Here is a 26,840-nt window from a genome sequence, read left to right as displayed (position 1 = left end):
GTGATGGTGGATCCGTGTCACTGTAACAGGCAGCAGTACGTGTGACCCCTAATGTCAACTCTGGACTTGAGTTAATAACTGGTGTGAGTATTGGTTTATCATTTGTGACAAATGAACCACACATGCGAGATGTTAGTGTGTGTCAGAGTAAGGAGAGGTTCATGGAAACTCTGTGCTTTTTGCTTTATCTTTTTTCCCCCCAACCCACCGTTGCTGGCCACAATTCTTTATCTTTCTGTGCGCCTAGAGCTGCTCTAAGAAATAAAGTCCACTAAATAAAAAATTTAAAAAAAAAAAAGAGAGAAAGAAAAGATGGTGCCAGGCGCGGGGGCTTATGCCTGTGATCCCAGCACTTTCAGAGGCCAAGGCGGGCAGATCACAAGGTCAGGAGTTCGAGACCAGCCTGGCCAACATGGCGAAACCCCGTCTCTACTAAACAAACAAAAAATATTAGCCGGGTGTGGCAGCAGGTGCCTGTCATCCAGCTACTCGGGAGGCTGAGGCAGGAGAATTGCTTGAAGCCGGGAGGTAGAGGTTGCGGTGAGCTGAGATCAGCCCTCTGTACTCCATCCTGGGTGATGGAACGAAGCTGCATCTCAAAAAAAAGGAAAAGACGGTACTGAGTCTCCATCGTAGACCTGTTGGACCTGACTTCTTAGAGCAGTGCCTGGGCAGATGTCATATTTTGACAGTTGCCCAGATGCATCTAGATGTCCAGCCAGGGCTGAGCACCACTACTGTGTGAAAGGCAAGAGTCACCTTTCCCTCCCGTGAGAGGCCACGCACTCCTACGGAGCCCAGCCCGCTCCGCACAAGGCACCCCAGTGCCATGGTGGGTCATGAGGTGCTTGCTTCCGGCTCAGACCCAAATCACACCTGGTGCGGGGGAGGACAGACGTGCCTCTTACACACAGTAACACAGTAAACAATCTCACGTTTATCTTCGAGGGTTACTGACATCCCTATTGTCATGTGAGTTCCACATTTTCATGTCAGTTGGAGTGAAACCCCAAATATTTTCAAGGACCTCTCTAATGGCAGAACAGATTCCTTTAGCAAATATTGTTTGCTTAAGTGTGCTTAAGTGAATAATGCTACTTATAGTTATCTCCTTGTAGCAAAGGTAGATTTTTTTTTTTTTTTTTTTTTTTTTTTAAAGACAGATTCTCGCCCTGTCATCCAGGCTGGAGTGCAGTAGCAGTCATAGCTCACTGCAGCCTCTAACTGCTGGGCTCAAGTGATCTTCTCACCTCAGCCTCCCAAATAGTTGAGACTATAGGTGCTCGCCACCACATCTGGCTAATTTTTAACCTTTTTTTAGAGACAGAGTCTTGGTATGTTGCCGGGGCTGGTCTTGAACTCCTGGCCTGAAAGTGATCCTCCCACCTCGTCCTCCCAAAGCACTGTGATTACAGGCCTGAGTTGCCATGCGCAGCCCTGTTTATTGATATATTGTACCAGAGAAACTAGAAACATTATTTTTTGGTGTAGAGGTGTGCAATATTTTGATTTTGTGTGGGAGCTTTCTTTTATACATTCTCATGATGATATTATTTTCCAAAGGAGATTGTAAAATAGAATGAACCTTCAGATAGCTTTTTGTCTTTTTTAGCAATGGGAACCCAAAGTAAAATAACATCCTAGCTGTCTTATTGTTTTTTATTTAGGTGATGATGCACTTCCAAATGGGTTAGATGTTACCTTTGAAGTAACTGAATTAAGGAGATTAACCGGCAGTTATAACACCATGGTTGGAAACAATGAAGGCAGTATGGTATGCTACAGGCTTTTTATTTTCTTATATTGGAACTTTGATTGGGAACTTTTACACTATGACTGCATTCTAAAAGCTGATAATAGTTTCAAAATTCTGTCATTTCCTTTACCTTAATCTGTTGTTATTTGTGGTTTCTCTTTAGTCACCCTAGAATTGGTGATAATGTTTTGGGTTGTTTGGTAACAATGTTAACGTCAGTAATTAGGAATGATTTGGAGAATGTTCATATTAATAGTCTCTTGTTCAAATTCCTTTAAACTGTAAATCTGTAGAACTTAACATTCTTGAGCTTCACAGGTGGCAAGGTTAGCTTGTCCCTTGCATTAATCAGGTTTGAATGCAGGATGTGAGCACTCAGCAGCCACATGTTTTAAAGAATGAAAGTGATTACAAATGAAAGACTAGATCTGTAGTTAGCATTTTCCTTCTGTTTTTACAAAAGTCCCTTTGCTAGCATAGTCTTTATCCAGAGTTCTCATTCCTTCAATTTAGACCACTACTATGTTTTGTTTTTTTCTTTTTTTTTTTTTTCCTCCTAGGTACTTGGCCTCAAGCTCCCTAATCTTCTTGGTCGCGCAGAGAAGGTGACCTTTCAGTTTTCCTATGGAACAAAAGAAACTTCGTATGGCCTGTCCTTCTTCAAACCCCGGCCTGGAAACTTCGAAAGAAAGTAGGAAGCCCAGCAGATCATTGAGTACACTGGCCTGATAGAAAGTTAAAATAGATGGCTTATTTGTGAAAAGAACCGTGACAGAATCAGCTGCCACTTCTGCAGTGACCACAGGCTGTAGATTTCCTCTTGAAGATGAGCCCCATGGGCGTAGTGTTAAATCTGTTGATTTAAATGTGTGCAAGTTCTAATCACTGTTTCAGCTTTTAAAGCTCTATCCCATTGTCTCCTAGTTTCTCTGTAAACTTATATAAAGTTACTGGACAGTTCCCTTGGAGCTCACTGCGGGAGACGGACAGAGGAATGTCAGCTGAGTACAGTGTGAGTAGCATTTCAGTCCTTCCCTCTGGGCTTGGGGGGAAACAGGGTGCCTTTTTCATTGATTCCCAAAGGCAGCAAGAGGGCAGCGTGGAGAGCACAGGCCCTCTGCCTTCCGCACCAGCTACCTCCTGGCCAGGTGCCTCTTCTCTAGCCGAGTACAGGCTGCCGGGAGCCCAAGAGTGGCTGATGCCAATGTTAGCAGCTCCTTAACCTGGTTCTGACTACCTGAGCCACCATTGGTTGTCCTTCCCCATATGTGTGGAGACTGAAAGTTTCTCATAGTCAGCAGAGTTGGTCAGATCACTGGAAGGTGTCTTTTTTTTTTTTTTTTTTTTTTGAGACAGAGGTTTACTGCTCTTATCGCCCAGGCTGGAGTACAATGGCACGATCTCAGCTCACTGCAACCTCTACCTCCCGGGTTCAAGTGATTCTCCTGTCTCAGCCTCCCAAGTAGCTGGGACTACAGGTGTGCACCACCATGTCCAGCTAATTTTTGTATGTTTAGTAGAGATGCAGGTTTCATTATGTTGGCCAGGCTGGTCTCGAACTCCCGACCTCTAGTGATCTGCCCATCTCAGCCTCCCAAAGTGCTGGGATTACAGGCGTGAGTCACTGCGCCTGGTCTGGAAGGTTTCATTTTTGGTTCACACCTAAGTTTACACCTAGAAAGGTATGATTAAATACTACCATTGGAGTTCGTACCATTTGGCCTTTTTGGGGCTTTATGATAACCTGCTCTTTTTTTCCCTTCCTTTTTCCACTGTTCCTGACTCCTTTTGTTCTGGGCTTTGGTTCATGCGGAGAGCCCTGAGATAGAATACTACGTAAGAGTCAGTCCCCACCTGTGGTCTTCAGACCAGCAGCATCGGCCTCAGCCGTGGGCTTGCTAGAAACGCACATTCACGGGTCCCACCTTGAGCTGCCAAGTCCGACTCACAGGGCGTGGGGCCGGGGAAGCTTGGAGCCTGCTCTCCTTCCAAGAACCCAAACAGCAGCCCTGGGGGCGATCGCTGGAGCTTGGACTCCCCCGTCTCCCTTAGGGCTGTGCGACCTCAGGCAGATGACTCATCTGTGAAACGAAGGACAGGAGCTCACAGCCCTAGGCTGTTGTGAGGCTTGGACGAGAGGCGTGGTAAAGCTCCCGATGCGGCCAGTGGCCCAGTGTAGGTGCTTGAGGTGCGTTAGTGCCCTGCGCCTCTGGTCCTTGCAGACCAAGGCCGTGAGAACTCGGAGCATGCAGAGGCGGGCCAGGTAGGCTCCAGGTTCCAGATGGAGATGGGAGAAGCTGGGCACATTGGCAGTTTCATTTCCTTCTCTCCAGATTTTCTTGTCTGGAAGGGAACAGCCCTCAGACACCCTTCTGTCTCGATACTGTCGTTAGATGCCCTCTGGTGGGGCCATGGGGGGGACGTCCGGGGCACCCGCTGCTCTCTGCAGCCCGCCGTGCTCCAGCAGGTCTCCAGGTTCCTGTGTGCGCCCGCAGTGCTCAGGCTCCTGGGAGCTTAGCCACCCTTCCCCCTGGTGTCGTGCTTCATCTCTTTCTAAGCCTTTTTAAAGAGCAGATTTTTAGGAGAGTAGAAATACCTTATTTTTTCACAAAAATAGCGGAGATGAAAGACACCAAAGTGTAGTCGTGGCCCGGGGTGGGTGCAGGTAGAGCGGAGGAGGGAAGGGGAGGCAGAGACCTTGTCACCGACCGCCCTGAAACTGAGCTTCTGGAGGTACAGACCAGATCATACTGAGTGGTATCCTTGGAGCCCATGTCAGGCCTTCTAAGGAATGAAGAAATGATTTAGGAAGCTCTACACCTCCCACAGGCATTTGGGAAAGTGCCTGAATCCTAGGTGGCCCTAAGTTTAGAGATGGTGGCTGTGCAGGCTACCCTTCCTGTACCAGTTCCCCAGTGTCCTGTGGGTGCTGAGGTGGGTGCTTCTCACCATGAGGGCGGGATGGAGGCCCCACTCACCCAGTGGCCTGGAGTTCAATTGCAAGCCTGAGGGCTAGAGAGTGCCCAGCATGGGATGCCCCCTGGGGAGCGTGGGGTGGCCTGGCTTCCTCGTAAGAGTTAAATCACTGTCCCACCACTTCCCAAAGCCACCAAACATCGCTCACTGTTCAGAAAACATTTCTCCGAGACAGAAATCTAAGATGAGCTGTCCTGGCGTCAGGAAAGAGAGTATCAGGCTGGGAAGCAGGTCCCACCTGCTTGGACCCCAGAATCCACCCGGCTGAGGCCTCCACTGCAAGAAGGATCCTCTTGCCTCCCACATAACTCTTTTCTCTGCCGCCTTCTCTGTGGGCTTGTGCAAGTCGCTGGGTTGTGAGCCCTGGCTTCAGATAGGTTCGGGTGGACAGGTGGGGTGTGTGCCATCAGATCGTCTTAGATGTCTTACCCCTTACAAGGAAGCAGGAAAGAGACGGTGCCTGTCGATGAAACAGCTGCCTGCAGCCCTCAGACCAGCCCTGTCCCTCACAGGGACAGTCCTGCTACTTAGAGCAATACTGCCTTTGGTTCCGTTCACAACTTTCCCCCTTTCTTCCTTTGCCCTTCTTCCCTCTGGTTTTCTCTTCCCCTTCTCTTCTTCCCCTTCTCCCTCTCTCATCATTAAAAAAAAATTATTTTAGGTATTTAGTTCATTGTTTCATGATGCCTCATTCCAAAAAATGATTTGCAACAACTTCCTAAATACATGTGTTCCGAAAAGATGTCTAATTTCTGTGTTGCAGTTTCCCATATGGAAGACCAGCCACACCGTCAAGTGGGAAGGTGTGTGGCGAGAACTGGGCTGCCTCTCCAGGACGGCGTCATTTGCTGTTCGAAAAGAAAGCGGACATTCACTGAAATCATCTCTTTCGGTAACAGTGTCTCTTAGTTGGAGTAAATAGTTTTGTTGGTGGAACCATGTTATGCATTGGAAAAACAGTCTTTGCCAATATCGGGGCTGATTGAGAAGCGTCGCCCAGATGGGGTGTCCACAGTGGCGGCCCCTGCTCCCTGAGGGCTTGTGGTGTCCTGCCTTGTGTTGTCCTCTCCAAACAATGTCAGTGGTAACAGGAAGAGGTGTGCTTCAGAGCTGACTGTGGAATTTCAGCTTTCAAAAAGGAGGAACCTGGTTGAGCTGACTGAGGCCAGGGCGTCGAGCTCCTTGAGAGAATGAACCCAGTGGCGGGTGTTCAATGAACCCAGTGGCGGGTGTTCATTTCCACGTAGTGAGCAGGAGTCGTTTATTCAGTTGAAGCTCAAGTCTCAGCGTGGACGTCTCGGTGTCCTCCTATGTAAGATAGGGATGGTCACCCTCACTTCCTCCAAGGGCTCTGTGAACATGGAATGACGTGATAGTTGTAGAGTGCTAGCGTGGTGGCCCGCGTGCTGTGAGTGCTAACGGTTATCTGATAGAACTGCTGGAAGTGAAAATACCCCACTTCAAATTTCTTTCAGCACGCCATGGTCATCGATTCTCGGAATTCTTCCATCTTACCAAGAAGAGGTGCTTTGCTGAAAGTTAACCAGGTAGTGTTGTTTCACCTGTGACCCCGCAGGGGGAGGGGAGCCAGCTTTGGACAGTAAAGTCCCGGTGGGCTGGGTGGCCCTGAGGGTGGGCAGTCCCACAGAGTAATCACACGTGCAGTATCGCTTGTGAGGGTCGCCAGCTCCACTCTCAGGGCTTCGAGCCCGGGAATTGTTCCCTATGCCCTACAGTTCAGTCTTGTGCCTTCACAGAACCCAAGGTGGGGGTAAGGCTGTGGCATTCTTGATGAGGGTCTGTAATAGGCCAGGAGGAGGGCTGTGGCTTGGTGTTACCCGGGAGAGAGTGCCCGAAGGCAGGGATCATCCCTCAGCGGCTACAGAGCAGGTGCACCGTGGCAGCAGGAGGTGCTGGAGGAATGGTCTTCACCACCTTAGAGGAGTGTGCTTCTCTGCTGGTGTTGGAGGCAGGCTGTTAGTCCGTCTTTGGGTTGCCCTCTTGTTGGAGGCGGGGGCATAGTTCTTTACCATAAGGTACCTACAAGGTGCAGGCACAGTGAAGAGCCCACCTTGGTGGCTTGAGAGTGAGGGCAGCGGGGGCTGCACCGAACCTTGAGGCTTCCCCGAGCAGCTACCCTCGCTCTGGCCAGTGGTAGTTAGGTGTTGTCAAGCAGGGCAAAAGCCCAGGGGTGCCTGACCTTCAGTTTCAGAGGAGCAACTAGAAATCAGGTTTTTATACAAAATAGCTCACATTGCGAAAGGTCAGCTGAGTTCTTCCCCAAACGCTGATGAAGCCAACGAGCCAAGCCGCCCGTGCTGAGCTCTGTGTTCAGACACTTGGGTTGCCAGTGCTCCCCGCACACAGCCAGGGGGCGGCCTCGGCGCCGCTTGGATCTGCGGATCCCCCATCCCAGTCTGTCCGCTGTTGCTGTCTGCAACAATTAGGATGTGGCTTCTGGGGGACGGAACTTTCTGTTGCCTTTTAAAAAAATACAAAACAGCAAAATTAAATCCTGATGCAAAAACATGGTTCTATAGCTCCTGTAATAAGTCCGTTCGCTGTCTTCGACCTGAGCGCTCTTTCCCTGCAGGAACTGGCAGGCTACACTGGCGGGGATGTGAGCTTCATCAAAGAAGATTTTGAACTTCAGTTGAACAAGCAACTCATATTTGATTCGGTGAGTATCTAATGGATGCTGGCTCCTGCACTGTCAGCCCTTACTTTGGGGATCTTACCACAGAATCTTAGCTCCTGAATATCTAAAGCACAGAGTGGAAGCCTGAGCGGTGATGCCTAACCTTTGATGTTTCCAGTTTAGCCAGATTTGCAGGCAGTCTGGGGAGAAGCGGTAATTGTTTTCTTTTAAAAGTAACCTCTGATGGATGGCTGGGTGTGTTGGCTCATGCCTGTAATCCCAGCACTTTGGGAGGCTGAGGCGGGCAGATCATGAGGTCAGGAGATTGAGACCATCCTGGCTAACATGGTGAAACCCCGTCTCTACTAAAAATAAAAAAAATTAACTGGGCGTAGTCCCAGCTACTTGGGAGGCTGAGGCAGGAGAATGGCGTGAACCCCGGAGGCAGAGCTTGCAGTGAGCTGAGATCGCGCCACTGCACTCTAGCCTGGGTGACAGAGCGAGACTCCTTCTCAAAAAAAAAAAAAAAAAAAAAAAGGAACCTCTGCTAATCATTACACATAGGACCGTGAGAGAGCCCTTCACCATTTATCATCTCAGGGCCTCGGAGGAGGGGTGACTGGAGGACAAAGGGGTATCTCTTGCCCTTGAAATGCTGTTCCATGGACCTTTTGAGTCTTCACTTTGCTGGGTCTACAGGGCTCTGGGTGCTTTCAGAAATTTTCTTCTTATTATTATTTTTAAATCTTTAGTCCTATTGGGTCACTTTCTTCTGATTCACTCAGGAGTGAGGAGTAAGTGACTGGATTCTGGTCTTGCCAGAGGAGCCCCAGGCTGGGAGGACACCTGGCATGTTTCTCACGTCTTCCCAGTACCCAGTGGCTGGGGGCAGCTCTGCCGTGCCGTTGCTGCCTGGGTCCTTATCTTCCTTAAAACTTGGGGGCAAGGATTGAGTTTTAATGAAATGGTGCCTGCGACTGTTTCTAGAGAGCTCATTATAAAATAATTTGTTACTGCCCCGGTTCAGCCCTTGACTGTGCACTTTGAGCTTGGCTCCTGCCTTCCTCTGCCCCTGCCACTTCAGAGGCCACCACAGGCCTCCTTGCTGTCCGGCGCGGTGAGCCCATGTCGATCCCTTCTGCGGCACTGGATGCTGTCGCCTGCTCGCCTGTTCTCACTTTCTCTCTCTTGTTTTCTTGACTCATCATTGCTGTGCCCTCCCACTCCCCAGTTTTCTCTTCTCAGGGCCCTTTCTGCCTCATAGGCATGGCTTGCCCCTAGATCCCTGTAGCCAGCTCCCCACCCTGCTCCTGTCCAGGATGGTCTCCTCCAGCTCTGTGGCTGCAGCTGCCGCCTGTGCGCAGCAACTCTGCTTCTCCTGCTCTCCTTCCTGGGCCCAGACTCAAGTGCTCCTGGCTGTCTCAACCCCTGCCTTACAGACACCTCACATCAACAGAGCTCACTGCCTTCCCCCCAGATCTGTACCCACGCCTGGGCTCTCCATCCACTGACGCGCACAGTGCACCTGGCTGCCCTTGAACTTAACTCCCTATCTGCTCTCAGTCCCCCCCTGAGCCACCTGCCACCCACTGGGCCCTGCCTCTCCTCCCCTCAGCACTGCCCATCTGCACTGAACCGAGGTCACGTTCTGAGTCGTCTCTGCTCCTGTCCCACTCCCTGCCTTCCCCTTCCCCTTCTGTACACTGCGGACATGTTAGTGTTTCTGAAACACAAGCCTTACCGTACCGCTTTCCTACACAAATGGCTTGTACTGTTAGGGTGCCTGTAGCCCTTGATCCTTCATCACTGTGCGTGTCTTATGCTTCCACTCTGTCGAAATACTTTTTGTTTCCCAGAAGGCCTTGGCTTGCTCTGACTCCCAGGCACTTGTATTTACTCTGTCTGCCGCTGGCCATAACTCTCTTTTATTCAGATGTTCCCTTGGCCTCCCACTCCCTGCCTTTAAGACTTTGGTATAGCTGTGTCTCTTGCAAGCCTTCTTTAACCTCCCAGATGGAAGTGGGGGCTCCTCCACTATGCCCGTAGCTCTTGTGCTTATCCTGTTGTAGTGCCCATCCATCCACCCACCCATTTACCCATCCGTCCATCCGTCCATCCATCCATCCATCCATCCACTCACCCACCCACCTATCCATCCATCCATCCAACCATCCATCCACCCACCCATTTATCCATCCATCCATCCATCCATCCACCCACCCATTTATCCATGCATCCATCCATCCATCCATCCATCCACCCACCCACCCATCCACCCACCCACCCATCCACTCATCCATCCATCTATCCATCCATTCGTCCATCCATCCATCCACCCATCCACTCACCCATCCATCCATCCATCCATCCATCCATCTATCCATCCATCCATCCATCCATCCACCCACCCGTCCACCTATCTATCCATCCATCCATCCATCCATCCATCCATCCATCCATCCATCCACTCATCTGTCCATCTATCCATCCATTCATCCATCCATACATTCACCCACCCACCCACCCATCCACCCATCCACCCACCCACCCATCCACCCATCCACCCACCCATCCACCCATCCAACACATGTATGCTGGCTGCCAGGCACTGCCCAGACACTAAGAATATATCAGTGAACAAAACCCAATTCCTGCTCTCAAGGAACTTCCATTCTTGAGCAGGGAAACCTATAAGCTAATATCTTTGTATATAATTGAGGAGGTGGTGACAAGTGTTGTGAAGAAAAATAAGGCAGAATTAAGTGATGGAAAGTGACCAGAAGGGAATGCCGTCTAGTTAGGATGGTCAGGGAGGGTGGCTAGTAAGGCAACCCCTGAGCACAGCCCGGAGCACGGTGAGGGAGCAAGTGTGGGACAGTGGGACACCTGGGGCGGGAGCACGAATTCCAAGAGCAGTAGTAGCAGGAGGGCCTTGGAGGCCGGGTGTGGGCTCTTGCTTCCACTCTACATGAGAGGGAAGCCCTGGAGCCTTCTGAGCAGAGTCCGGACACCGGGCTGAGAATAAAATGCCAGCTGCTGTGGGGACAGAAGCTTGTCCTTTCTACAGAAACTTCTGAGAAAGCCATTTCTGAGCAGCTTAGAGGGACGTAGGCATTTGCAATGCAGACAGCACATGAGGCTCGGCCAGCCACCTGAAAACATAGGGTGCAGGGGAGCAGGAGAGCCTCCAACTGGTTGAGGACATTGTTGAGAAGGTTTTGTGGCGTGAAGATGAGACTGGCTACTGCCTCCTGCCCTGTGAGAGACAGGGCTCTGTCCCTGAGAGTGGGGCTGGGAGCGCGTCTCTGCATTGGGGGAGCCTTGCTGCCAGTACCTTCTTTCAGGCTAAAATGCTGTGTGCCTTGAATCCTGTCACATTTTGAGGCCACAGCAAAGAGGCCTGAGCAGGTGCAGGGGGCCTGGCTCCGTCCTCTGTGAGGCCTTGGCTCATGCTTCTGGGCGTCACTTCCCATCACAGAGCAGGGGCCTGCCCTGTGTCCGAATGGAAGCCAGGCCCTGCTCACCTTTGGTGTGTCTTGATTTGGACTTTGGAATTACATGTTTTGATAGAATCCACATGGCCCTTCGAAGTGTAGCTCTGCAACAGAACAAGCCAGGTGTTCTCCTGCGGCCCTTGCACCCTGGCACGGAGCTCTGCACGCCACGGGCGTTCCGTGTGTGGCCAGTTTGCTAGTTGCTGATGTTCCCTGGAGTGAAAGGAATGCTGGGAGAAAACAGCCGTTTGTCTCTATTTGAACAGGTTTTTTCGGCGTCTCTCTGGGGTGGGATGTTGGTGCCCATTGGTGATAAGCCATCAAGTATTGCTGATAGGTGAGTACTCATCAATGAATGGATAATTTGCACATATTTTCCTTTGGATCTTTTCGGTTGTTTTTATAAGATATTTTAGAGAAGTTAGGAGAGCATAGTATTTCAAATTTTACTTTAGTATTTATATTTAAGCTAATTTCAAAGTATCAAGTATACCTCATACTTAATATTTTTTGCTTTTGTTGGGGAAGTTACTTTATTATATTAAAAAATGTATTGTTCCCTTTTGATTATGAAGGAACACAGTTCATACTCATTGCAGAAATGCAAAAATGGGGAAACACTTAAAGAAATTAGAGAAATCACTCACCAAGTGATGAGAAATTCTTTAGAAGCAGCATTGTAGTGGCCTATGTTTCATTATTTGCATATACCATAACTTTTTAGCCTACCGTGTATTTTTTGATATTTCATTTGTTTCTAATTTGTGATTTTTATAAATAACACTGAATAATAGCTTTTAAGATAATTTGTTGTTTATTTTATTTTCTGTGGAATTACTCTCTCAAAGTAGAACTCGTAGTATTGATGGGTGCTGCTTTTAGGAAGCTTACAGCAATTTATGCCCCTGCCAGCAGGGTATGAACTTGTACTTGTTGCTTCGAAATACTAATCATTGTCCTCTAGGGCGAAAAACTTTTTTTTCAACCCTGCATTAGTTAAAATGTACTGGTACAGCTTTTTTGGATGGTGGTTTGGAGGTAGAACAATTTTAGATTTATAAACTCCGGATCCTAACAGTTTCACAAAACTCCATGAATCTAATTGACAAAAGTACTTTTCTAAGTGTGTAAAGATTTATGTGTAGAAGGATGTCCACTGTAGCGTGGCTGATAAGTAGCAAAGAATTGGAAACTGTCTTATGTAAGTTCCCCAGTAGGGAAATGATGACATTCTAGCACAACCATTCCAGATCTATGTAGTTATTAAAAATAAGGAGATATGTGTTCATAAGTTGAAATTTTGCACATGAATATGTTTAGTGGATCCCTTTGCAGGGTGCATGCAGGTGTAGCACCAAGGGCCTGGGAAGCCAGCCACCAAAACAGTGACGGTGGGCACCCCGGAGCCTGGGGCACCCTGGAGCCCGGGATGCAGCAGGCAGAACCGTTTCACTCATTATGTTATGTGCATCGTGGATCATTTGTATTCAATGTGTGATTTATCATTTCTTTTTTATTTTATTTATGTATTTTTTTTGAGACAGAGTCTTGCTCTGTCGCCCAGGCGGGAGTGCAGTGGCACGATCTCGACTTACTACAACCTCCGCCTCCCGGGTTCAAGCTATTCTCCTGCCCCAGCCTCCCAAGTAGCTGGAACTCTAGGCACCCGGCGCCACGCCCAGCTAATTTTTGTATTTTTAGTAGAGACGAGGTTTTACCATATTGGCTAGGCTGGTCTCTAACCCCTGACCTCAGGTGATCTGCCCACCTCAGCCTCCCAAAATGCTGGGATTACAGGTGCGAGCCACCACGCCTGGCCTGATTTATCATTTCTTTAAAAATGAAGCTTGCTGTTTGTTTTTGCAATTCATATTGACCGGGTATTCAGAAAAGCCTTGCTTATAAATCCCAAGTAGTAAAAACACATTTATAGGTTTTAAAACTCAAATGAAGATGAAAAAATTCATAAAGGCTTTTATGTGGTAGGAAAACCAGAAAAGGCCCTGCCCTGTTCCCTTTGTGCTGTGTCAGACCTGCGGGGTGTTCTTAGCCTCCCGCGGCCTCAAGGGTCAGAGGGCTCTGAGGGCATCTGCTGGGGTTGTGTCCTTGGCTGCCTCTTGGCTGGAAAGATTACACAGAATTTCTGTTGTCATTTAAATTCGTTTTTTAGTAATTATCATGATCTAAAATCGGGTTCTAATATGCTGTTCAATTTTTCAGAAAGTGGATGGGTTTTTGTGTAATTAATTTTTAATTCATGCTTTTCATATTATTCAGATATGGTTGGTGAGAGTGTGATAATCCAGTTCGTTAGGGAACAAGAGGAGCTCATATTTAAAAATTATAAACCTAACAAGAATTCTTTTTTGGTCTGTTTCTAGTATTATAGCCCCCCTTTTTGTAATATTGGGATCATACTATTAAATAATTTGTATCCTGCTCTTCTTCGCTTCATATCACGCTGAGAGCCAGTAGGAGGCCCGCCGTGAAAAGGAACTGCGCCATGAATCCTCACAGACAGCGATGGTTCCATTGTGACGGACTGTTTGCCCTGCCCCTCTCTCCTAGTGTCTTTCTTTGCGTCTTGTGTCTCACCTGCATCTCCAAAGTTTGCAGCGTCTCCTTAGGGGTTGAGATTTTTATGAAATTCTCCTGTAGTGTACACCCTCCTGGTCTTTCTCAAAGGGTTTGCCTGTGAAAATGCTGTCAGTAATCCAGTACCACATGTGAGTCAGACGCGTGCTTCCTGCACTGCGCATTCCGTGTGTCGTGTCGTTTCTCACCTCATGACTTTCCTCTGACCCGTGCCGTTTTGTCCTAGGTTTTACCTCGGGGGACCAACCAGCGTCCGCGGATTCAGCATGCACAGCATCGGGCCACAGAGTGAAGGTCTGTCCTTGCCCGTCGTGGTGCCAAGGCTAGAAGGGCTCACATCTCACCTCGGAAGCCATGTACCTGTTATTAGCTTCCAGCAATAATAGACGTTCCTCTTTCACGGTGGTGGCATTAGCACCTACCACAGAACTTATGATGTAGCAGGTGTAGAACATTTATTGAGATAATTGTAGGAAAATGAGAAAATATATTGAAGCAAAAACTCTGTGAAGATGACCCGCAATCCTGCCCAGAGAGAACATGGATAAACATGTTGTTGTCTGTTCCCTGCAGGTTTGACGTGTGCTTCCTACTCTTCCTTTTGTTTTGTTTACATATTATTATTATTTTATTTTTGAGACGGAGTCTCGCCCTGTTGCCCAGGCTGGAGTGCAATGGCATGATCTTGGCTTACTGCAAGCTCCACCTCCTGGGTTCAAACGATTCTCTGGCCTCAGCCTCCCAAGTAGCTGGGATTACAGGTGCCCACCACCACGTCCAGCTAATTTTTGTATTTTTAGTAGAGATGGGGTTTTGCCATATTGGCCAGGCTGGTCTCAAACTCCTGACCTCGTGATCCACCTGCCTCTGCCTCCCAAAGTACTGGGATTATAGGAATGAGCCACCGTGCCCGGCCCCTACATATTATTATTATTATTATTATTATTTTGAGATGGAGTCTCACTGTGTCACCCAGGCTGGAGTGCAGTGGCATGATCTCGGCTTACTGCAACCTCTGCCTCCCAGGTTCATGCGATTCTCCTGCCTCAGCCCCCTAAATAGCAGGGATTACAGGTGCCCGCCACCACGCCCAGCTAACTTTTTGTGTATTTTTAGTACAGACGGGGTTTCACTATGTTGGCCAGACTGGTCTTAAACTCCTGACCTCGTGATCTGCCTGCCTTGGCCTCCCAAAGTGCTGGGATTACAGGCGTGAGCCACTGCACCCGGCCCCTACGTATTATTTTTAAACCCATTTCTCTCACCACCTCTCATAATGATATAGCAGTATATTTTTATGAGAGTAAATGCCATTTTTAACAGCTACATATTTTATATTATTGACATATTACAATTGCATTTTAGTTAATAGGCTTAATTTCTTAGAGCAGTTTTAGGTTTACAGAAAAGTTGGGCTAAAAGTACAGTGTTCCTGTATAACCCACATAGCTTCCTTTCTGATTAGCACCTTGTGTTAGGATGCTTCATTGGTTAGGATTGGTGAGGCAGTATGATACCTCATTGGTTAGGATTGGTGAGGCAGTATGATACCTCATTGGTTAGGATTGGTGAGGCAGTGTGATACCTCATTGGTTAGGATTGGTGAGGCAGTGTGATACCTCATTGGTTAGGATTGGTGAGGCAGTGTGATAGCTCATTGGTTAGGATTGGTGAGGCAGTGTGATACCTCATTGGTTAGGATTGGCGAGGCAGTGTGATACCTCATTGGTTAGGATTGGCGAGGCAGTGTGATACCTCATTGGTTAGGATTGGTGAGGCAGTGTGATACCTCATTGGTTAGGATTGGTGAGGCAGTGTGATACCTCATTGGTTAGGATTGGTGAGGCAGTGTGATACCTCATTGGTTAGGATTGGTGAGGCAGTGTGATACCTCATTGGTTAGGATTGGCGAAGCAATACGATACCTTATTAACTCAAGGCCGCAGTTTACGTGAGGGTTCACTCTTAGTGTTATACCTTCTGTGGGCTTTGACAAATGCATGATGTCCTGCGTTCACCATTCCAGGATCACACAAAGTGGCTTCACCGCCCTAAAAATCCTGGGCTCCCTTCATCCCTCCCACCAGACCACTGGAACCGACAGGTCTTGGAACCGTCCATGGAGTTTTGCCCTTTGCAGACAGTTTGGGAGTTGGGATCATACAGTTTGTAGCCTTTTCAAGTTGTCTTCGTTTCCGTAGTAATATGCACTTAAGGTCCCTCCATGTCTTTCTGGGACCCGATAGCTTGTTTCTTCTTATTGCTGAATAATATTCCTTTGTCTGGAGGTATCACAATTTGTTTATCCATTCAGCTGCCGAAGGACAGCTTGGTTGCTTCTAGTGCCTGGCAGTGATGAGTAAAGCTTCTAGAAACGTGTGTGCAGGTTGTTGTGCGCAGCTTCTCCGGACAAAGGTTGTCACATCAGCTGGGTAAATGCCGGGGAGCGCAGTTGTTCAGTCACACGTGAAGAGCAGGCCTCCCCTTCGTAAGGAGCTGCCAGGCGAGCTTCCAGAGTGGCCGAGCCCTTTTGCATTTCCCCTGTGAGGAATGAGAGAGAGCAAGTTTATCATCTTAATGGCTGCGTGTTTTGTCTTAGGACATACTATTATCTTTTTAAAGACCAAACCCCAAGCTTTGGACATTGAGTTTGTGTGGTTTTTTCTTTCTTTTTTTTTTTGAGATGGAGTCTCACTTTGTCGCCCAGGCTAGAGTTCAGTGGCGGGATCTCAGCTCACTGCAAGCTCTGCCTCCCAGGTTCAAGCAATTCTCCTGCTTCAGCCTCCTGAGTAGCTGGGACTACAGGTGCCTGCCACCACGCCCGGCTAATTTTTTTGTATTTTTTTAGTAGAGATGAGGTTTCACCATGTTGGCGAGGCTGGTCTCAAACTCCTGACCTCGTGATTTGCCCACCTTGGCCTGCCAAAGTGCTGGAATTACAGGCGTGAGCCACCATACCTGGCCAAGTTTTACATTAATATGAAATTCTAGATGTGAAGTTGCCAGATCCAAGGATTTTTAGTGTTTTTAGGGCTTTATTGTGCTTTCTGGGAAGGCTGTCTAATTTATACCCCTGGAACTGTCTCTGACATGCAACATCCGTCGAGGTATCTCCACATGCTATGGAAACTGTAAAACACCATTCCACTCTTAAACATTCTCCCCTGATTTTCTTAAATTTTTTTTTTTTTTTTTTTTTTTTGAGAGGGAGTCTCACCCTATCGCCCAGGCTGGAATGCAGTGGTGCAATCTCAGCTGACTGCAACCTCTACCTCCCAGGTTCAAGCGATTCCCCCTGCCTCAACCTTCCAAGTAGCTAAATTAACCAGCCACCACGCCTGGCTATTTTTTGTATTTTTGAATAGAGACGGGGTTTCACCATGTTGGCCAGGCTGGTCTTGAACTCCTGACCTCAGGTGATCCGCCCGCCTCGGCCTCCCAAAATGCTGGGATTAGAGACCTGAACCACCGCGCCTGGGATTTGTTAAAATTTTCAACACCTTTGTTGCTTCCATTTTTATGTCATTATATGCAACGACTGCACTCAGCATGCATTTTTGTCCAAAGTATAGATTATTTCTTTTCACTTGTATTTAGAGTGCTTCATTAGAGTGTAATTTTTAAGAAAAGGAACCTAAGTTTTTGATGGTTTTATTTCATTTGTTTTATTATAAGCAAGTGTGATATGCCGAGTCTGTGAGAGCTGAGCCTTTACCTACCTGAGAAGTAAAGCACGCTGGTGTTCCACTCACCACCTCCGTGCGGTTGGCCACACTCTGTGGGCAAGGATGTAAATTGCTATAATTTTTTTCTGAAAGCAGTTTGATATATCAAGAGCCCTAAAATATGTATGTGCAAGAATTGTTAATAATACTATTCATGGTAGCCCCAGCTGGAAACTGGAAACCCAAATGCCCAGCCACAGTGGGAAAAAGTCAGATAATTAGTGGTATCTTCCACTGTAATGAGGAAGAGCAAGTTACAGCCACCGACTGAATGATGGAATGAGTAAATCTCAGAAACATGTTGGGGGGAAAAGCTGGACCCAGAGGAATGCCTCCTGGAAGATCCCGTGTATGAAGCTTGGAGGCGAGTGAGGCGGCCTTTGCTGTAAGAGGAGGGGGCAGTGGCTGCATGAGGCGCAGGTGGCAGGTGGTGGTTAGCAGGGAGGGCAAGGCCTGCGTGTGGGGTGTGCTTGGTTTCTTGGTCCTGGTGCTCACTGGGCAGGTGTGTCTCACATACAGAAATTCATTGAGCTGTACACTTAGGATGTGTATACTTTGCTATATGTATACACAATAAAAGCTTAACAAAATACATGTGTGTGCCAGGAAACTCATCATAGGTTAACGTCCATGATAAAGGAGTTAGCAACCAGTATGACAATGGAAGAGAAATAGATCATTAAATATTGGTCCACCTATGTTGTTATTCAGGCATAAAGATCCTATTTTCAAGGAAGAGAAAGCATTAAGAGAAAGTGTTTACAATATATTAAAACTGAAAAAAAAGTAGGACTGGAAACTGTGTGTGTATATATATATGTATAAAATGAGCCACATTTTATTGGCTGGCTTATTTGATTTTACATTTACATTATAATCCACTGGAAGAAAGGACGTTAGGATGTTAGCTGTTTATCTCTGAATGGTAGAAATTAAAATACTTTCATTTTTTTCTCTTTATGTTGATCAGATGTTCTACAATGAGTATATTTAATTTTTATGATCGGAATAAAATCAGTTATTTCAGAAAAGAGAGGAGGAGCGGTTTCTGGGAAACAATAAAACAAGGTTGTTCTCCTGTAATTTGTTCATTCTCTGTTCCCTTCAGAGCTCTAGTCTTGAAAGGGATTAAGGAGACGTTGGCATCTTTTTTTTCCTTCTTCCTCTGGATTGTGAGGAACTGAAGTCTTTAAATGAATCAACAGTTCATTCCTTGAAGTTAATCTTGAAGACCTCAGTATTTTCCCATTTCATGGTCTGTCATTTTGTATTAGAGGAGACTAAGACACTTTTATAAATGGTATTTTGCAACAAAGTATAAACCTTCATGTTGGAGGTTTTCTGTTGCTTTGTAGTTTAAAATGGAATGGATAGGAGCATGTTTAGAAATATGCAAATACATGCTCTCAGTGGATAGGCTTAAATTTTGGCAAAAGTAACGTAAATCCCAGTGGTCATGAACCGTTGAGAATCATCTCTTCTCTAGAGACGCTGAGCTGGAGCCGGTCTCGCCGTGCAGTGGGCGGCAGGCAGTCTCTGCCTTTTGATGAATTGCGTGCAGCCGTCTCCACACACTGCGGAGGCACTTTCTGCATTTTGTGTCTATATTGCGGTCTCGAAAATTTGGCAAAATAATGCATTTCATTTGCAAGTGGAAGCGATTTGGTCATCCACATTGGTGGATAAAGTCATTGTCATGAAACTCACTTCTTCAAAGCATTTCACAGATCCGATGAATGACAGAGCACATTCCTTCCACAACGACATTGGCTTTGTTTGCCTCCTCAGTTAAATCAAGGTCCGAAACAAACCAGGAGAAAAAGAAAGATTATTTAAAATGAGGCCATCAGTATCAGGAATGAGAACAGCTGCTTGCAAACTCAAGCACTGTGTGGCGTTGTGTACAGGACAGAAATCTTGCTTCTGTAAACTGTGGAAAGTTAACGCGATTTTAACCTTGCCGGACCTTGTTTTTGTTCTGCACCCCTCCCTTGCTTAGGAGACTACCTAGGTGGAGAAGCGTACTGGGCTGGCGGCCTGCACCTCTACACCCCATTACCTTTCCGGCCAGGCCAGGGCGGTTTTGGAGAACTTTTCCGAACACACTTCTTTCTCAACGCAGGAAACCTCTGCAACCTCAACTATGGTAAAACTTGGGCTATTCAAGAACCATTGTAGTGCAGTTGTTTTCATGTTTAAATGCACAGTGCACAAAAAGGTTTCTTTTTTTTTTTTTTTGAGGCGGAGTCTCGCTCCATCGTCAGGCTGCAGTGCAATGGCGCAATCTCGGCTCACTGCAACCTCCACCTTCTGGGTTCAAGTGATTCTCTTGGCTCAGCCTCCCGAGTAGCTGGGACTACAGGCACATGCCACCATGCCCGGCTAATTTTTTATATTTTTAGTAGAGACGAGGTTTCACCATGTTCGCCAGGATGGTCTCGATCTCTTGACCTCGTGATCCACCCCGCCTTGGATTCCCAAAGTGTTGGGATTACAGGAGTGAGCCACTGTGCCAGGCCATGTCTGTCTTTTTAGATTACATAGTCATTAAGGCTAGAGACTGTGCCATACCTGAAACAAATTCTTACAACACCTAATATAGTGCCCAGCATTAAGTGGTTGGTTGAGCAAATGAAGCATACAAGAAAAATAATCATCTAATGCCCTTACGAAAAAAATCTGTTTATTTAATACACAAGTCATGATGGCCACAGAGCTGAGTAGGATTGGGTGCCTTCCTCTGGCAGCTCAGGTCCAGAAGAGACTCCCAGCAGATGCCTGGGTGCTAGGGGTGCCTGGAAAGCTTCCTAAAAGGCATGGAAGTCTCCAAGCTGAGACTCAGAGTGGGGCTTCCCAGGTGGTCAGGAGATGGGGAAGAGTCATTCTAAGCAGAGGCAGCAGAATATGCCAGGCCCAAAGAATTGAGAGGGTGTGGCTTGTTCTGGCTGTGAGTAAGTATGGTTCCAAGTCCTCTCTTGCCTTGGGTCCTAATCTCACTTCATGCATCCTCCTTAATCTGTAGGCCTGGCTTTAAAAACAACGGCAGGGCCCAGCAGTGGGGAGCCAGGGCTTGTCTGGGAGAGCTGGGAGAGCTTGGAAGGACGGGCATGCACTGTTGCTCACATGTCTTTCTCTTGTCAGGGGAGGGCCCCAAAGCTCACATTCGTAAGCTGGCTGAGTGCATCCGCTGGTCGTACGGGGCCGGGATCGTCCTCAGGCTTGGCAACATCGCTCGGCTGGAACTTAATTACTGCATCCCCATGGGAGTACAGACGGGCGACAGGTACGTGTTGGGAATTATTTTCCACAGTCACATCCCACTCTCCAGTAATTTTATTTTGTTTTGGACATGGTTAATTTCATCAGTGACTTTTAAGCTTCAAGATTTTAAGAGAAATGAAATAGCAAAATAATGAAAACGCATGTATTTTCCCCCATTGGGTTTGTCTTCATCCAGTTTGGAGGAGCAAGTGTGAAGCGCTCCCACCCGCCCCCTCAGGCACTTTGAGCTTGTTGTTCCCCGGGGAGGGGGAGCCCCTGCGAGGGTCCGGCTGGAGGGATTGGCGCGTGACACGGTTCCTGCGTGCTGAAAACAGAAGGCAGTGTTCTGAATGGTTGACTTTGCAGGCCAGGGACTCTAGGAAAGTTAGGGTGAGTGAAGCTTTGTTCCTGACCACAGAGGAGTCAATCAACCTTGAGAACCCCTCTCTCTGCAGCGGAGGAACCCACCTTCTTGGCTTTTCTCCACCCCTTATTTTATTGAGGAAAGATTCACTAAATGTTCCATGGGTGAATATGGTATAGGGCTATTTAAACAGTTATAGAAACACATTCTATTTCTTACATGCATTGTGTAAAAAGTTTTTTTTTTTTTTTGAGACGGACTCTCGTTCTGTCACCCAGGCTGGAGTGCAATGGCACGATCTTGGTTCACTGCAACCTCTGCCTCCCAGGTTCAAATGATTCTCCTGCCTCAGCCTCCTGAGTAGTTGAGATTACAGGCATGCACCACCACGCCCGGCTAATTTTTTGTATTTTTAGTAGAGATGGGGTTTCACCATGTTGGTCAGCGTGGTGTGAAACTTCTGACCTTGTGATCTGCCCACCTTGGCCTCCCAAAGTGCTGGGATTACGGCATGAGGCACCATGCCCGGCATGTTTTTTTTTTTTTTTTTTTTTTTTTTTTTGAGACTGGGTCTTTCTCTGCCACCCAGGCTGGAGTGCAGTGGCCTGATCATGGCTCACTGCAGCCTTGACCTCCTGGGCTCAAGTGATCCTCTTGCCTAAGCCTCCCAAGTAGCTGGGACTACACGCCAGGCTAATTTTTGTATTTTTTGTAGAGACAGGGTTTTACCACATTGCCCACCCAGGCTGGTCTCGAATTCCTGGGCTCAAGCCATCTGCCCGCATTGGCCTCCCAAAGTCCTGGGATTACAGGTATGAGCCACCGCACCCAGCTGCATTGTGTACATTTTTGGAGATCCAGATGTGTTTTCATTATAGTGTATGGCAGTCAGCTCAGGCTGCCATCGCAAAATACCATGGAGTATTTACGGGTGACTTAAACAACAGATGTTCATATTCTGCCCGTTCTGGAGGTTGGGAAGTCCACGATCAGGGTGCTGGCAGATTGGTTGCTGGTGGGCTTTCTTCCCGGCTCGCAGATGGCAGCCCTGCCACTGTGTCCACACTCGGAGGAGGAAGGGTGCAGGCCAGTGCCCCGGTGCCTCTTCTTCTGCTGCCGCTAATTCCAGCACGAGGGCCTCATCTTCATGACCTCGTCTGCACCTCAGCACCTCCCACAGGCCTGCCTGCAGGTATCAACACCATCCTGTCGGCGTTAGGACTTCAGCATATGAATCTTGGGGGGACGTGAACGTTCAGTCCACAACAGTGTTCATACTGCCTCTTATTTTTGTTTATGCATTCACAGCACCCCAGCCTATGTTTTTTCTCTTCATTTTCATATCTACCTTTATGTTGCCACCAAATGGTGGTGCTGTTGGAGCCTTAACCCAGTTTTAAACAGGTTGTAGTTTGTGCTAGTTGAAGGAAATGCTGTATCATTTTGACTCGCCCTGTCTTCCGCACCAGCACCTAGGGGGTGGTGCTTTGTAAAGGGGAGCTGCATTCGAAAGTGTTTCTGAGCATCGCCTCTCAGGTGCAGTCTGCGCCTGTCATTCAGGTCCTTTACGGTTATTGCTTTAGTGGAATCTGCTCTTGACGCTCTTGCCAGAAGGCTGTTCAGCATCTGCTCTGCATCTGGGGACACGGCAGGGGCTGCCAGGCTGCTGCGGCTCCCTAGTGATGAGAGGGCCTTCCAGTGCCTTCAGAGATGGCGGTGGCTGCTCCCACGACCACCAGCTCCCACTCCCCTCCACGCCTCACCTGTTCTCCACACAGAGCCCGAGCTGGAAAGGGTGTAGTCACACAGGCTGCGTGCGTGTGTGCCTGGGAGCCCAGGTACCCTGGCTTGGGGCCCAGCTTGGCCACTCTGTGTGGCTGTGCGGCCCGGGGTGAGTCACGAAACCTCTCTGGGTGTCCATTTTCATGCCCAGAGGATGGTCAATAATGATGGTGACTGTTGCAGTTTGGAGAACTCGGTGAGTTACTGCAGGCCCACCGCCTGGCCTGTGGTCGGGACGTGGTGATTTTTCCTGGGCTGCTCTGCTGCTGATACACCCGGTGTGGCCAGCCCCTCACATAAGGGTTCCTGTGGGAGGTGTTGCCCCTCCCCCTCCACATCATCTCGGTGCAGCCACCACCTGACAGGCAGTTTGTGACAAGCTGTAGATGGGATGATGTGCCCTGATTCTGGAGATAATAAAGTGAAAAAATGAGCACCTTTTTCTAGAGCAAGACTGTGTTATTAGATAACTCCAGGCCGTTACCGTCTTCAGCAGACCAGGCTGGTTTTGCAGGTTTCTTTCTATGAAGCCCTTATTCCCTGTGCCCATGGAGTGCTGGGGTTGCTCATTTGCATCCTTGCAGGTAGCCCCAGAGGCGCTGTGACACTGCTGCGCCAACACCTGGCTTAAGTGGGTGGTTTTGAGTGGTTGACTTTGCAGGCCCGGGGCTCGAGGGGCGTCGGGGCCAGGGAAGCTTTCAATACCGCTCTCTGACACACGCCCTCCTGCTCTGGGACCCGCCACTGTGCACGCCCCTGCCACTGGCAGGGAGGGTCTGAGCAGCGCGCGCTGCCATCACCACCATTGCAGTGCTCTTTGTAGCCACTGGGGGTCAGTGTGCCCTGAGAAGTCAACACGGCTTTTAGGCGCTCTGCTGAATTGACCCTTTCTGGAATAATTTTCATATAAAGTGGTTACATTTACCTTTCAGCTTTACTTCTGTGTCTTCAGGTTAAATCTAAAAAATACGCTTCAGAGATTAATTTCAAAGTACAGTTTCTTCTGGGAGGAAGTCGCATACTAAGCACGTGACATGTAAAGACCAGGCTGTAAGGAAGCGCCTCTGCCCCCAGGCCAGGTGGCAGCTGTTCAGCAGATGTTTATTAAGGACAGTGAGCTCCAAACGGGTCAGCCCGGCACCCCGAGTGTGGAAGACATTTTCGCTCGGTGTGAGGCCCTGTCTGAAGTCGGTCATCAATATTGGAATCTCGTAAAGTTGGAGTGAGGTTGCCAGGTTTAATCTTCATTTCTAAAATTAGGTAGCTGGCAGGATGGGGCATCGTGTGTGTAGAAATCATCCACAGGTTTCTCCCATAACTGAGGCGAGCACACTGTAAACAGGACTTCAGACATTCATAAAGAAGGAAACAGTTTTGAGATGTTTGCTAAATGTTATGCCACAAGTGATTTGTGGCACCACTGTGTCTGAGATCTAACAGCGTTTGTCAGTTCGTGTCTTAGGCGTTCAATCTCTGGAGATGCAGGGCTGAATCAGGCAGGCTCGCTTGGGAGAGCAGCTCACAGTTAGCAGTGCGAAGACAAGAAAGTGGATCATCTCGGTTGTTGGGGAGGGCGCGGAGAGGGCCCCCTGGAGAAGGTACCTGAGCTGAATCTTCTTGAAGGACAGCCAGCCAGGTGCTTGCAGAAGACACACAGGGACAGTGCTCCCGGCTAACAAAGGCAGGAGCAAAGCTGTGCAGGTGTGCAGTGTCAGCGGGCGCCGGGCGGAACCGCATCCTATGGGAACAGAAAGGGGTGTGGGGAGGCCCAGGCCCTGAGCTCTCACGCCTCTGCCTTCCAGCCCCGCTGGCCTTTACCCCCTTGGCTACGTGCCAGGGTCTTTGAGCTCAGGACTTCCTCTGCCTTGTTCACTGCTGAGGTCCCCATGACTAGAGCACCACCTGGTGTTGGAAGTGAGAGCCCGGTGGAGAGGCTCCTGGCATGTGGTGGGAGATGGGGTGCAAGGCGCTGAGGGTGCTGTTGGCATGACCTTCCTAAAGACCCCGTGCTGGGTGCTTCCTGGCCTCCAGCCTCAGATTCCAAGTTCTTCAGAAACCTTTGAACATCAGACTCCAAGACCCCGTGCTGGCACCAGCAGTTCTGGGTGAGAAGAAGGTGGGAGATGACCGGGAGCCCTGCACCAAGACAGCGGCCATAGGGGAGGGAGAGGACGCCCAGCAGAAGGTGGATGTTTGGGGCGGTCTCTGGAGGATGGCAAGGCTGGCTTGCCCTGGTCTCGTGGAACTTCGCAGCGCTGCTTTGTATGTTCGCAGTGGGTGTTTTGTTCTGTGACATGTTTATGTGGTCTCTGAGCATAAACCGATGCTTGTGAAGTTGTTGAATCTGTTTGTATTTAGAGTGAATGGGCCTTTATTGGAATGCTTGCTTGTTTTCTGAATTGCATATGCCAAGAGCTTGACTTCCTTTTTAGCTCATAGCTTATGTTCAGACATTTTTGTCAGTAGCAAATGTAGGTATAGACTAGTTTGAAGGAGCCAAGAGTGTACAATATAAAAACAGATCTGAACACAACTAAATGGTACAAATGCAGCCCAGGCTTTGATGTGTATTGTGGTGGTTTAAGGCCATGGGTGTGGCTTACTGTAATCACAAAGGGGCCGCAGGCCTGGCTTCTGGTGAGAGGACTGCACTGCTGGGGTTGGTTATTAAGCACCCTTCATCCTGCAGGAGGCCGGCGCAGCATTCATGAGTATCTGTGTTGAATCTCTTCACAGATCGGATATTGTGTCTTCTTGCTCAGAGTCAGGTTGAAAAAGGAAGACTCGCTGCCAGTGCTCACGTGCTGCAAATCCTCAGCTTGGGCGAGGGCACGGGAACGTGAATAAAGGAGCCGTTATTGTTGGCCAGTCTTTTCTAGAAATCGCCCACAGCTTGCAAAAAGGCTGTGTTCCCTGGCCCTGGCTGCAGCTGTGTGGGATTCTGAATATCATTTTCCCTGGAAGTTGAGGTCCCTAGGTTAGGCCCACCTTGTCCCAAATGGGCAACATTGGCCTTGCCCCGTGCACAGGCTCCAGGCGGACAGAGCTGCTGCAGGCCTGCTGTCAGAGTGACAGGCTGTCCCCCAGCTGTGCATCCTCAGCCAGGCTGAGGCAGGCCGTGTGTCAGAAAGAGCGAGGCCTGTGGGTGCCCCTGAGCTGGGTCCGGAGTCCTGCCCTGCCACTTCTCAGCTGTGTGACAAGCCTATTTGCTCCTCTCTGAAAATGGGCCTGGTGGTTTGTCAGCAGGTTCTTACCACTGTGTGGAGTCACACCTGCAGAGGGTCAGCTCATAACAGATATGGCAACCAATGTGACCTTCACGTCCTTCTTTCCTGGGGTCAGGAGCAGGTCTAAGAGGTGGTCAGGCTAAACCCCTGTAGGGCTGTGGGTACTGCTGGCTTCCTAAGCCCCAGGACCTTCTGGGGGCTGGGCAGACCTTAAGTTCTGTCTACCTGCCTCTCCCCCATTCTCACTCTACCCACTTTGTCCTTCCTGCTCCTTCCCTCCCTGCTCCTCCTCTCATTGGCCCTCTGTCCTCCCGTCAGGAGAGGGGAACGTGAAGGAGGTGAGGAGGGAGCAGTGCAGGAGGATTTGGGTCTCTCCTTCTTTTCCTTTTCCATTCTCCAAGGGCTTAACCAGCTGGTGAAGGTTCTTAACCAGCAAAGGAGGAAGCAGCTGGGGCCAGTGAGGGTGAGGTCGGCAGCCAGGCAGGAAGGCGGCAGGAGGAGGAGGAAGCGGAGGTGGCGCCTTCTGAGGGGCGCATGCTCACTGAGTCGTGAAGATGGCAGGGCTGGCGGAGCGGCCACTGCATCTGATCTCTCCCCTTTTTTTTTTTTTTAGGATATGTGATGGCGTCCAGTTTGGAGCTGGGATAAGGTTCCTGTAGCCAACACCCCTACAGGAGAAGCTCTGGGACCAGGGCAGCAGCAAGGCGCCCATGCCACGCACTGTCTCTCGAGGAAACACGGCTCAGCGATTCTTTGACTGCAGACCCTGTGGGAAACCCTGTCAATAAACGTTAAAGACACACTTCGAGGCAGCATGGATGTGGTTTGCTTTCACCCACCAGTATGGCCCACGTGACCTTTCCCCAGGACCACCCGTGTTCTCACACACACCTGCCCAGTGTCTGCGAGTCTCTGTGTTTGGTTCCCATGTACCATATGTGATATGTTCAGAGCCAGGCAGCAGCAGGGAGCTTGGCCCCAGAGGAAACTCGGCCCTGCTGTTACGGGGAGGGCGCACTCCC

The 26,840-nt window shown here is 48.9% G+C and overlaps 1 protein-coding gene across 1 annotated transcript in view; it reads left to right on the top strand.

The window, feature by feature from the left end:
- Positions 1-26,620, top strand: part of SAMM50 (SAMM50 sorting and assembly machinery component) — a 42,701-nt gene extending 16,081 nt beyond the window's left edge. The window contains exons 5-15 of the mRNA XM_045363489.2: positions 1,668-1,774; positions 2,317-2,447; positions 2,681-2,768; positions 5,496-5,624; positions 6,208-6,279; positions 7,326-7,412; positions 11,131-11,201; positions 13,686-13,753; positions 19,184-19,330; positions 20,326-20,467; positions 26,432-26,620. Of these exons, the coding sequence (XP_045219424.1) occupies positions 1,668-1,774; positions 2,317-2,447; positions 2,681-2,768; positions 5,496-5,624; positions 6,208-6,279; positions 7,326-7,412; positions 11,131-11,201; positions 13,686-13,753; positions 19,184-19,330; positions 20,326-20,467; positions 26,432-26,477 (1,088 nt within the window). The 3' untranslated portion in view covers positions 26,478-26,620. The remainder of the gene's footprint in view (positions 1-1,667; positions 1,775-2,316; positions 2,448-2,680; positions 2,769-5,495; positions 5,625-6,207; positions 6,280-7,325; positions 7,413-11,130; positions 11,202-13,685; positions 13,754-19,183; positions 19,331-20,325; positions 20,468-26,431) is intronic.
- The last annotated feature ends 220 nt before the right edge of the window (positions 26,621-26,840 follow it).

This window comes from Macaca fascicularis, chromosome 10 (genome assembly GCF_037993035.2).
Source record: "Macaca fascicularis isolate 582-1 chromosome 10, T2T-MFA8v1.1".
Classification (NCBI taxonomy): domain Eukaryota; kingdom Metazoa; phylum Chordata; class Mammalia; order Primates; family Cercopithecidae; genus Macaca; species Macaca fascicularis.
Note: the sequence above shows the minus strand (reverse complement) of the source record. Positions and strands in the feature narration are given on the sequence as shown.